General features: G+C 45.0%; 1 protein-coding gene across 1 annotated transcript in view; it reads right to left on the bottom strand.

Moving 5' to 3' along the window:
• LOC124594478 overlaps positions 1 to 13,168 on the bottom strand; it is a 113,614-nt gene that overhangs the window by 14,621 nt on the left and 85,825 nt on the right. The window contains exon 8 of the mRNA XM_047132853.1: positions 5,744 to 5,954. Within this exon, the coding sequence (XP_046988809.1) occupies positions 5,744 to 5,954 (211 nt within the window). The remainder of the gene's footprint in view (positions 1 to 5,743; positions 5,955 to 13,168) is intronic.

The raw sequence follows: 13,168 nt of genomic DNA, 5'->3' as shown, positions 1-13,168 counted from the left end.
GAAGCTCTTCACTGATGTCTTAAACGCATTTACTATCTTCCTGACCCTTCTTTTAGCCAATGTTTTCTATACTTCCTTTTCCTCGCCGACTCTGCAGAGAATCTCTTTATTCCTTAACTTGCGAGTGCACCTAATCTTCATCATTCTTATATGGCGTCAGATGCTTTGATTCTTCTGTTCTTCCATGTGCGTGCAGTCTACGATTCACTACCATACGATAAAACGACCTCCTCGCTAGGCCGTGAAGGCTGAAGGGGTGTCTTCCAACCGCCTTGTCATCCTCTACAATGTGACGTCATACGGATATGGTGTGCAGGGGCGAGTGGTCAGCATGCTGCTTTCCTGGCCGTTTTGCAAATTTTCCAGACCGTGAAGCCGCTACTACTCTGTCAAGTAGCTCCTCAACTGGCATCACGACGCTGAGTGCACATCATACCAGTCCTCCGATCAAAGAAAAATCCTTGGTAGTACCGGGAAAAGATCCCGTGTTGTCCGTATGGGCAGACATCCATGCTCACCACTCAGCTACGGGCACTACCGCACAATTCCATGCCTAAGCGTACATTCTCAGAAATTTTTTCCTCGCAGTATGACCGATGTTTGATACTAGCAAACTTGTTGTGGCCAGGAATGTCCTCTCTGGCTGTGCTAGTCTGCTTTTTATATCTTCCTTGGTTTGTCCGACATGTGTTATTTTGCTTCCAAGATAGAATTCCTTCGTCTATTTCACGGTGTCCTATTTTGACAAGTTTATTGTTAATCTCATTGCTACCACGTCTCGTTGGTTTCTTCTTTCTCTGGTTTGATCATAGTTCATATTTTGTACTGCTAGACTACTCATTCAATTCAACACGTCCTTTCTCTGTGGACAACAATGTCATCAGCGAATCATATTATTGATGTCCTTTCATCCTGCATTATAATCCCATTTCGAATCGTTCTTTTTTTCTGCCGCTGTTTCTTCGATTTATATACGTAACAGCAGGGGAAGAGTACTGCATCTCCGTCTTGAATGAGTTTTAATCCGAGGACTGCTATCTTGGTTCAAAAAAATGGTTCAAATGGCTCTGAGCACTATGGGACTTAACTGCTGTGGTCATCAGTCCCCTAGAACTTAGAACTACCTAAACCTAACTAATCTAAGGACATCACACACATCCATGCCCGATGCAGGATTCGAACCTGCGACCGCAGCGGTCGCACGGTTCCAGACTGTAGCGCCTAGAACCGCTCGGCCACTCCGGCCGGCTGCTATCTTGGTCTTCGAACCGAACGACGTGGCGCAGTGATCAGCACATTGGATTTTCATTCAGAGGAAAATGGTTTCAACCCCGTGTCCCTCCGTATACCGGGTGGTTATAATTAAACTTTTTCTGTTTAACAAGTTATAACACGGAAACTAACTTACTTACGAGTACCAAACTTGGCAGCATTAATCTCAAGGACATAGGGAAGAGGAATAATGCAGAATCAAGTCAACTGAAACACTTTTAATACCGGTACAATTACTGCTACAAAAAGGTCTCAATATGGCGCCCATCAGTGTCCAAAAATGTCTGATAACGCAGGATTGCATTCTGCACAGCAGAACGAAGCATGTTCGTAGGTATGCTGGCTACCTCTCTTCATACGCTGCGTTTCAGATCAGCACATAAGTGAATGTTCCCCTGGTAAACCCTGTCCTTCTGGTAGCCCCGCAACCAGAAATGACAGGGAGTGAGACCAGGTGATCGTGCCGACCAAGCATTTGGAAACAATCGGCTCATAATTTGATCGTTTCCAAGTTTGTTTTGGAGAAGTAGGTGAACTTCACGAGCGATGTGCGGTGAGGCCCCATCTTGCATGGAAACTGTTGAGTTCAATGAGTCTCTCCTCTGTGGGTCGGGTATCACATGCTGGTGAAGCATATACCTGGACAGTCACACTGCACGTCTTTGGTACTTGGGCGTCAACTTGTTCAAAAAAGAATGGGCCAATGATGAACGTAGCTTTGAAGGCGCACCATACGGTGACGTGTTCACCACACAGAGGAACTTCAAGTACAGTGACTGGGGCTGAAGATCTCCAGACTTGGCAGTTCTGTGTGTTCACCTCACCCGTCAGAGACAAATGAGCTTCGTCTGTCCACAGGATGGTCCGGGAGCAGACTTTGTGCTTCCAAGAAAGTGGAGATCGAAGTCAACACGTCGTTATGCGTCCTGTGGTGCAAGCTGCTGTACGTTATGGATGTTGTACGGATACCATTTGAGAATGGTTCGAAGCACCTTCCGTACAGTGGACCACGGCATCTTTGACCGTCGTGACACAGCACGCGCACTGCCTCACGATCGGAAATTGCGCGTAGCATTGTCTGCCATAGCAACGTCGATTTCATCAACCACTTGTGGTGCAACCGGTCGTGGGCCTCTTCCCGGATCAACGCCCAGTTCTCCAGTTGATTCGAGCTTCTTCGTCATGTTCCGCACAGCAGGTGAAGAAAGAGGACCCTTCCGTAATCCTTTCAGTCGGCGATGTTCTCGAAGTGCAGCTGCAACATTACTGTTGTTTTCATAATAGAGCTTCACCAGTAACGCCCTGCTCCTTTGTCCGAGCTCATGTTGATAGCTAAAAAAGTGCACTGCTACTGATCAGAAGTGTGAGAGTATGAATTACGATGACTTATCAGGGCACTTGGTGGCCAAAGCTGGAACTGGACGGTGGCACTGTGACGCATTGAATTCATACACCCCATAATCTGGATGATGATAATAATGATGATGATGATGATTGGTTTGTGGGGCGTTCAACTGCGCGGTTACCAGCGCATGTAGAAATTCCCAACCTTTGCTCAGTCCAAACTCGCCTCTTTCATGAATGATGACTAAAAAATGAGGACAACACAAACACCCAGTCATTTCGAGGCAGGTGAAAATCCCAGACTTTGAAGGGAATCGAACGAGGGGCCCCGTGCTCGGGAAGCGAGAACGCTACCTCGAGACCACGACCTGCGGATCCATAATCTGGACATTAATGATACCAAGTTTGATACTCCTACGGTAATTAATTTCTGTCTTATAACATGTTACATAGGGAAAGGTGTAATTATAACCATCCGGTAGGTTAAGGGGGGTAGGACGTCAAACGAGCCGACTTCGAGCAGGAGAGGCACCACAGGACATTTTATCTTCTACTGTCTATACTTTCACAAATAAATTCATAAAACTTTGTCAGAATGACCAGGAAGGATTCAGGATTCACTTTCATAACAGCGGAAGTGCAAAAACATAACAAAATAAATTTTTTCAGATATGAAATTTCATCATTTTTTTACTTAGTGTTGGCTGGATTTGTTGCTATAGGTACATTTTCCTTCACAAGTAAGAGATTCTTTGATGAATTTTGCACAGCATACAAACCATACTTACAGGTGTATGAAACTCTAGAATTTACCAAATCTATTAAAAACTGTGGTAAAAATTGAGATAAGTAACTACAAAATTTGATTTTTTTCTGAACATGAAGTTTAAAACTTAGCAGCTCATTCATTTTTTCATAAATTAAATAGCTCCTAGAGTTTCAGACACCTGTAAGTATGGTTTGTATGCTGTGCAAAATTTATCGAACAGTCTCTCTTACTTGTGAAGAAAAGTGTACCTATAGGAACAAATGCAGCCAATAGTAAGGGGAAAAAAATGATAAAATTTCACATGTAAAAAAATTATTTTGTTATGTTTTTGAACTTCCGCTGCTACGAGTATGAATCCTGAGTCCCTCCTGGTCATGCTGACAAAATTTTATGAATTTGCTTGTAAAAGTATAGACAGTGGAAATTCAAATGTCATCTGGTGCCTCTCGTGCTCCAAGTCAGTCCATTTGACGTCCTACCGCCGTTAAGTTTTCTGCGGTTTCCCTAAATCGCTAGGCGCAGATGCTGGGATAGTTCCTTTGGAAAGGACACGGCTGACCTCCTTTCCCATCGTCTCGCAATTGTAGCTTGTGTTTTCTAATTTCCTCACTGTCAACGGGACTGTTAAACTCGCATTAGGGAGGACGACGGTTCAATCCCGCGTCCCGCCATCCTGATTTAGGTTTTCCGTGATTTCCCTAAACGGCTTCAGGTAAGTGCCGGGATGATTCCTTTGAAAGGGCACGGCCGACTTCCTTCCTCAATCCGATGACACCGATGACCTCGCTGTCTGGTCTCCTTCCCAAAACAACCCAACCCAACTGTTAAACTCCACACTGACTTCCCTTTTTCCTTCTTGGTCACTGGAGGGCGGGGGCCTCTGAAGCGTTCGGGGCTTGCCTACTACTCTGTCCGATGTCGGTTTTCGTATCACGCCGGACACAGCACTTGCGTCGTTCGTGAAACAGCATCTACGAGGGCAGTTCAATAAGTAATGCAACACATTTTTTTCTGAAACAGGGGTTGTTTTATTCAGCATTGAAATACACCAGGTTATTCCCCAATCTTTTAGCTACACAACACTATTTTTCAACGTAATCCCCATTCAATGCTACGGCCTTACGCCACCTTGAAATGAGGGCCTGTATGCCTGCACGGTACCATTCCACTGGTCGATGTCGGAGCCAACGTCGTACTGCATCAATAACTTCTTCATCATCCGCGTAGTGCCTCCCACGGATTGCGTCCTTCATTGGGCCAAACATATGGAAATCAGACAGTGCGAGATCGGGGCTGTAGGGTGCATGAGGAAGAACAGTCCACTGAAGTTTTGTGAGCTCCTCTTGGTTGCGAAGACTTGTGTGAGGTCTTGCGTTGTCGTGAAGAAGGAGAAGTTCGTTCTGATTTTTGTGCCTACGAACACGCTGAAGTCGTTTCTTAAATTTCTGAAGAGTAGCACAATACACTTCAGAGTTGATCGTTTGACCATGGGGAAGGACATCGAACAGAATAACCCCTTCAGCGTCCCAGAAGACTGTAACCATGACTTTACCGGCTGAGGGTATGGCTTTAAACTTTTTCTTGGTAGGAGAGTGGGTGTGGCGCCACTCCATTGATTGCCGTTTTGTTTCAGGTTCGAAGTGATGAACCCATGTTTCATCGCCTGTAACAATCTTTGACAAGAAATTGTCACCCTCAGCCACATGACAAGCAAGCAATTCCGCACAGATGGTTCTCCTTTGCTCTTTATGGTGTTTGGTTAGACAACGAGGGACCCAGCGGGAACAAACCTTTGAATATCCCAACTGGTGAACAATTGTGACAGCACTGCCAACAGAGATGTCAAGTTGAGCACTGAGTTGTTTGATGGTGATCCGTCGATCATCTCGAACGAGTGTGTTCGCACGCTCCGCCATTGCAGGAGTCACAGCTGTGCACGGCCGGCCCGCACGCGGGAGATCAGTCAGTCTTGCTTGACCTTGCGGCGATGATGACACACGCTTTTCCCAACGACTCACCGTGCTTTTGTCCACTGCCAGATCACCGTAGACATTCTGCAAGCGCCTATGAATATCTGAGATGCCCTGGTTTTCCGCCAAAAGAAACTCGATCACTGCCCGTAGTTTGCAACGCACATCCGTTATAGACGCCATTTTAACAGCTCCGTACAGCGCTGCCACCTGTCGGAAGTCAATGAAACTATACGAGACGAAGCGGGAATGTTTGAAAATATTCCACAAGAAATTTCAGGTTTTTTCAACCAAAATTGGCCGAGAAAAAAAATGTGTTGCATTACTAATTGAACTGCCCTCGTATTTAAGGGCGCAGCAGCGCAGGTGGCGCCGTGTGGCTGGGTACCTCGCTCTCTGCGGCGCAGCAGCTGGTGGTCGAGGAGCGCACGGTCGGGCCGCACCAGGTCGAGCAGCGTGCGGTGCAGGTCGAAGGGCGTGCTGAGGCGGCGCGCGTTGCGCCGCAGGTTGCGCGCGGCGGCGCGGTAGCGCTGCGAGAACCAGGTGGGCAGCGCCACGGCCAGCAGCGGCAGCCGCTCCTCCAGCTGGCCCTGCCGCGTCTGCAACAGCACAGTGGGGCAGGGGCGGACCGACACTCACATGAGCCAAGCAAGACGAAGATGACGTGCTACCGAAGCGAAATTTAACCGACAGAAAGAAGATGCTGTGATATGCAAATGATTAGCTTCTCAGAGCATTCACACAAGGTTGGCGACACCTACAACGCGCTGACATGAGGAAAGTTTCCAACCGATTTCTCAAACACAAATAGCAGTCGACCGGCGTTGCCTGGTGAAACGTTGTGATGCCTCGTGTAAGGAGGAGAAATGCCCTCGTATTTAAGGGCGCAGCAGCGCAGGTGGCGCCGTGTGGCTGGGTACCTCGCTTTGATCAAGGTCGGATTGTAGGCTATCGCGATTGCGGTTTATCGTATCGCGACATTGCTGCTCGCATTGGTCGAGATCCAATGACTGTTAGCAGAATATGGAATCGGCGGGTTTAGGAGGGTAATACGGAACGCCGTGCTGGATCCCAACGGCCTCGAATCACTAGCAGTCGAGATGACAGGCATCTTATCCACATGGCTGTAACGGATCGTGCAGCCACGTCTCAATCCCTGACTCAACAGATGGGGACGTTTGCAAGACAACTACCATCTGCACGAACAGTCCGATGACGTTTGGAGCAGCACGGACTGTCAGCTCGGAGACCATGGCTGTGGTTACCCTTGACGCTGCATCACAGACAGGAGCGCCTGCGATGGTGTACGGAACGACGACCTAGGTGCACGAATGGCAAAACGTCATTTTTTCGGATGAATCCAGGTTCTGTTTACAGCATCATGATGGTCGCATCCGTGTTTGGCGACATCGCGGTGAACGCACATTGGAAGCGTGTATTCGTCATCGCCATACTGCCGTATGACCCGGCGTGATGGTATGGGATGCCACTGGTTACACATCTCGGTCACCTCTTGTTCGCACTGACGCCACTTTGCACAGTGGACGTTACATTTCAGATGTGTTACGACTCGTGGCTCTACCCTTCATTCGATCCCTGCGAAACCCTACATTTCAGCAGGATAATGCACGACTGCATGTTACAGGCCGTGTATGGGTCTTTCTGGATACAGAAAATGTTGGACTGCTGCCCTGGCCAGCACATTCTCCAGATCTCTCACCAACTAAAAACGTCTGGTCAATGGTGGCCGAGCAACTGGCTCATCACAATACGCCAGTCACTACTCTTGATGAGCTGTGGTATCGTGTTGAAGCTGCATGGGCAGCTGTACCTGTACACGCCATCCAAGCTCTGTTTGAGTCAATGCCCAGGCGTACCAAGGCCGTTATTACGGCTAGAGGTGGTTGTTCTGGGTTCTGATTTCTCAGGATCTATGCACCCAAATTGCGTGAAAATGTAATCACATGTCAGTTCTAGTACGAGGGCTATCGACAAAGTACATTACGTTTTGGAATTAAAAATAAATAAAGTATTGGAAATTTTTTTTATTATATACATATGAAAGCCACACTTAAATACTTCTTTTCTACATAGTTGCCATTTAAATTAAGGCACGTATCGTAGCGATGGACGAGCATGGAAATTCCTTCGTCGTAAAATTCGGCAGCCTGCGCCTTCAACCACGTGGTTACCTCTTCTTGAAGCTGTGCGTTGTCATCAAAACGCTGCATAGCCAACCACTTCTTCATTGCTGGAAATAAGTGGAAGTCGCTCGGTGCCAGGTCCGGACTGTACGGCGGATGGGAGAACAACTCCCACTTAAAAGATTCGAGAACTTCACGAGTGGCATTTGCCGTGTGGGCCCGGGCGTTGTCGTGAATCAGCAAGATCTTTGAACAATTTTGGTAAACATTTTTGGAATACAGTGATCAATTAATTGTTATATTTAGATTAAAGTTCAGTCTTGATCACATTATGTCTGTTTTAATGAGTAACCGGTTTCGTTTTTTTTCTTTCTATAAAACCATCATCAGACCCATTGGCTCCCTTGGGTTGGTAGGTGGAGCTCTCCTTGCTGCTGTGCAGTCAGTTGGAGCCAATGGGTCTGATGATGGTTTTATAGAAAAAAAAACCGAAACCGGTTACTCATTAAAACAGACATAATGTGATCAAGACTGAACTTTAATCTAAATATAAGATCTTTGAGCCCAACTTTCCCCTGTGCTTGTTTTGTATTGCTCTTCTGAGGTTGTGCAGAGTTTGGCAATACCTTTGAGAGTTTATTGTAGTGCCTCTTTCCAGGAAATCCACAAAAATCACATCTTTTCTGTCCCAAAAGACAGTAATTACGTGTTTGAAGGCGCAGGTGGCCGAATTTTACGACGAAGGAATTTCTAAGCTCGTCCATCGCTACGATAAGTGCCTTAATTTAAATGGCAACTATGTAGAAAAGTAGTATTTAAGTGTGGCTTTTCATCTGTATATAATAAAAAATTTTCCATTACTTTATTTATTTTTAATTCCAAAACGTTATGTACTTTGTGGATAGCCCTCGTATAATATATATATATGTCCAATGAATACCCGTTATCACCTGCATTTCTTCTTGGTGTAGCATTTTTAATGGCCAATAGTGTATATTTTCTACGTTCATTTCGATACAGAGAGCAGATGATCTCTTTGCTGAGGAATTGTGCCGGCAGGTGAGAGCAGTGCCAGCAGAGCTGCCGCGGCGTCCCAGTATGGTAGGACCCTTACCTGCACCACAGTGCAACACTGTAAACGTATAGCAACTTATATTCCTCACATCTGTGAAGGAAGCAACATCTGCTGGCATCCTTAATAACAGTTTCGCACGATCATAGTAGTTATGGGCAATAACTAACTATGTCAGACGTGAACTATGTATGAAAAAAGAGAAAAATGCAACCCAAAAACGGGTTTTCCCACTTTGCCAGCCTACAACACATAAAAATACCTTAATGTAACATTTAAAATGGAACAACACACGACCGCAGCTCGTGGTCGTGCGGTAGCGTTCTCGCTTCCCGCGCCCGGGTTCCCAGGTTCGATTCCCGGCGGGGTCAAGGATTTACTCTGCCTCGTGATGACTGAGTGTTGTGTGATGTCCTTAGGTTAGTTGGGTTTAAGAAGTTCTAAGTTCTAGGGGACTGATGACCATAGATGTTAAGTCCCATAGTGCTCAGAACCATTTGAACAACACATGGGGCAGTCGACGTCTTAGATACATATGCAAGGACGCCATCCGATGTTGCTTCCTCCACACAGATGTGCACAGTATAAGATGGTATATGATTACAGCTCTTTACTGGGCTGCGAGTAACAGAGGTAGCTTGAAAATGCCGAAGGGGGCGAACTTAGCTAACAGCTAAGCATGAAATAAAGTGATAACCTCAAGAATAAAAAAAGAGGCTACACAGGAAAATGACGTTCCTCAACAAATTCACGGCAGCTGTAGAACAACGTATACAAAAGACTACGGAGGGGGTAGTTATCTTGGTCGAGAACTTTGCAAATAAAACAGTACATTGTATGGAACTGACACACCTGAGCTCTTTTGGGTGACTTAGGACGACTCGCAAAACAAGTTTTCGATAACTGCCACAAGTCTCACTTTGTATAAAAAATACAAAGTGTAACTTGTGCCTGTTTCGAAAACTTAGTTTATTAACAGTCGCTCCCCTGCAGACAATCCCTGCTCTCGGACTCGTAAATATTTTAGTGTGGGTTAGTATAGACTAATTAGAATAAAACGTTCCATATAACATGTCTCCAATTTTTATTTTTGTACAGACGTACAACTGTTAGAATGTAACGCAGGCAAATACTCACAGAAGATGTCAATAAGTGGAAACTGATTAAGTTCAAAGTCCATTTTCGTAAATTGCACCTTCGACTTCAATGCACTTTCATATTCTATTGATGACACCACGAGTAACTCTCCTCTTGGTATGGGACAGCACTATCCATAATCCGAACGTTTAATTCGTCTCTCGTGTTTACGTTTTCTTTCTCCCCACAATAAATATTTTGGCGCGTAATGTTCGAAAAATGGCTCTGAGCACTATGGGACTCAACTGCTGAGGTCATTAGTCCCCTAGAACTTAGAACTAGTTAAACCTAACTAACCTAAGGACATCACAAACATCCATGCCCGAGGCAGGATTCGAACCTGCGACCGTAGCGGCCTTGCGGTTCCAGACTGCAGCGCCTTTAACGGCACGGCCACTTCGGCCGGCGCGTAATGTTCGAGAACCTTAGGGGCTAGGAAAGTGTCTATTCATGCCGATTCACCTTCGCGGAAATGTTAGATTGAATGATGAGTCACCTGACGTTTGCAGTTATGCTGCAACTTCTTCCAATAATGCTGGAAGCTCTTTTCAAGAAATTCAACACAAAAACACCTTCGGCACCCAAAAACAAACTTATCACCGCTCAGCACTAGCCAAATACTACAATCACGACATGGTATACTAATTTAAACCTGTGGCTGATTTCGGTTGGCAGCCACAGAACACACACAGTGTAAAATAAAAGAAAAAAACTGTGCTAAAACATGTTTGAGTGTTAAAACAATATTTTGTATACTTCCAAGAAGGTGCACCCATCCTTAATTTATTATTATTTTCTGCAGGCACGGAAACTGAGCTCAAAACTGCACTATCATATACTCAGTGTTAGTAAATACGTGTGGCATTCTTGAACGACACAGAAACGATACAGCGGAATTGGCGAATAAATCACAGTCGCAGTCGCAGTTGTAAAAATGGCTCTGAGCACTATGGGACTCAACTGCTGTGGTTATCAGTCCCCTAGAACTTAGAACTACTTAAATCGAACTAACCTAAGGACATCACACACATCCATGCCGAGGCAGGATTCGAACCTGCGACCGTAGCAGTCGCACGGTTCCGGACTGCGCGCCTAGAACCGCGAGACCACCGTGGCCGGCGCGCAGTTGTAAAAATCAATTATGTGAACACAAGCACATCTCAACTACTTGAGCTTAAAAACGAGAATGACAATAGGTAAATTAACCCACAGCAGCAACACGTGAAGCGGAAACTTGTCTCTGTAATCACCTGTAGCTTTGTAACCAAAAACCAATTATACGCATGTTACAAGGAATATTTCATCTTAACTTGTGTATACTATTACTAAAGTATTTACTATTCCTCCTTTTCCTGTATACAAACCATAAAAACAACTATAATAATATCTGTAGATCATGAGCCAAAGTAACAGATGAAAGTCACTCATTATAGCTTTCCATTCAATATGTAATTCATCGTATTATACGTTTGCTCAAAAATGGTTCAAATGTCTAATCACTATGGGACTTAACATCTGCAGTCCCCTAGACTTAGAACTACTTAAACCTAACTAAGCTAAGGATATCACACACATCCATGCCTGAGGCAGGATTCGAACCTTCGACCGTAGCAGTCGCGCGGTTCCGGACTGAGACACCTAGAAACGCTCGACCACAGCGGCCGGCAGTTTGCTCTAATTGTAGGTTCAGTCACAATTATTTTGTTTTTATTTAGGACTAGTAAGGTAAGGAAACCAGCTCCAATGGCTAAAACTAAATAAAAATGTATTTAAAATACAGAGATCCTTCTGTTCTAACACCTATCAAAATCATTCGCATACAGCCGCTGATTGAAGATAAGCAAATACAGCGATTATAGAAGTAGAAGACGCTTATGTAAGAATACCGTGCAACAGGCAGACTCACAAAAGTCGTAAACGAAGTGTGCGCGGTGATTACAAGAAAGTCACTGGTTCAAAATGGCTCTGAGCACTATGGGACTTAACTTCTAAGGTCATCAGTCCCCTAGATCTTAGAACTACTTAAACCTAACTAACCTAAGGACATCACATACATCCATGCCCGAGACAGGATTCGAACCTGCGACCGTAGCGGTCGCGCGGTTCCAGACTGTAGTGCCTAGAACCGCTCGGCTACCTCGGCCGGCCAATAACGTCACTATGCCATGGTTGTTGTAACCCATATCCCATGGGAGCACTATGGGATACCGACAGAAAATGTGTGCCACAATTCGCAGCCATTTTACGACGGAGTGTAGGACGTGGACATTGAAAGGTGATTAGCTGGAAATCAATGCTAAGTGTGCTACGTGCACTTTGAAGAATACGCTACAGACGGACGTGATAGAAATACGTTAGTGTTGCGTACGTAGTGCTCTGCACATTGCCCAATCATCTGCCTTCTTATGACAGCCCAGTATATTATGGGCTCTTCAAGTAATTTATTATTTCTACAGCTTCATACATGTCTACTCTGCAAATCACACTGAGGTGCCTGGCACATGGGTCATCGAACCACCTTCCCACTACTTCTCTGTCATTTCAAAGTCGAACACCACGCGGAAAAAAATGAACACCTACGTTTTTCCGTGCGAGGTCTGATTTCCCATGTCTTATTATGATGATTGTTTCCCCCTATGTACGTCGGCGTCAGCAAAATATTTCATCAGTCGGAGGATAAAGTTGGTGACTGAAATTACGTGAGTAGATCCCGCTGCAACGAAAGACGCCTTTCTTCTAATGATGTCCACCCCAAACCCTGTTTCATGCCCGTGACACTCTCTACCCTATTTCTCGATAATGTAAAACGTCCTACTCTTCTTTGAACTTTCTCGATGCACTCCGTTAATCCTATCTGGTAAGGATCCCTCATACACCAAAAGCAGACAGGCAAGCGTAGTGTAGGCAGTCACTTCAGTAGACCTGTTGCATGTTCTAAATGTTCTGCCAATAAAATGCAGTCTTTCGTTTGCTTTCCACACAGCATTTTCTATGCATTCCTTCCAATTTCTGTTTTTCGTAATGTTAATTCCTAGGTGTTTAGCTGAATTTACAGCCTTTAGATTTGATTGATTTATAATGTAACCGAAGTTTAACGGATTCCTTTTAGCACTCATGTGGATGACCTCACATTTTTCATTATTTAGAGTCAATTGCCAATTTTTGCACCATACAGATATCTTATTTAAATCGTTTTGCAGTTAGTTTCGATCTTATGATGACTTTACTAGAAGATAAACGACAGCATCATCTGCAAACAATCTAAGGTGGCTGCCCACATTGTCTCACGAATCTTTTATGTAGATAAGAACAGCAGAGGGTCTATAACACTACCTTGGGGAACGTCAGGAATCACTTCTGTTTTACTCGATGACTTTTCGTCAGTTATTACGAACTGTGAACTGTCTGACAGGAAATCTCGAATCCAGTCCCATTAGTGAGACTAATTCCATACGCACAT

This window comes from Schistocerca americana, chromosome 2 (genome assembly GCF_021461395.2).
Source record: "Schistocerca americana isolate TAMUIC-IGC-003095 chromosome 2, iqSchAmer2.1, whole genome shotgun sequence".
NCBI classification, from domain to species: domain Eukaryota; kingdom Metazoa; phylum Arthropoda; class Insecta; order Orthoptera; family Acrididae; genus Schistocerca; species Schistocerca americana.
Note: the sequence above shows the minus strand (reverse complement) of the source record. Positions and strands in the feature narration are given on the sequence as shown.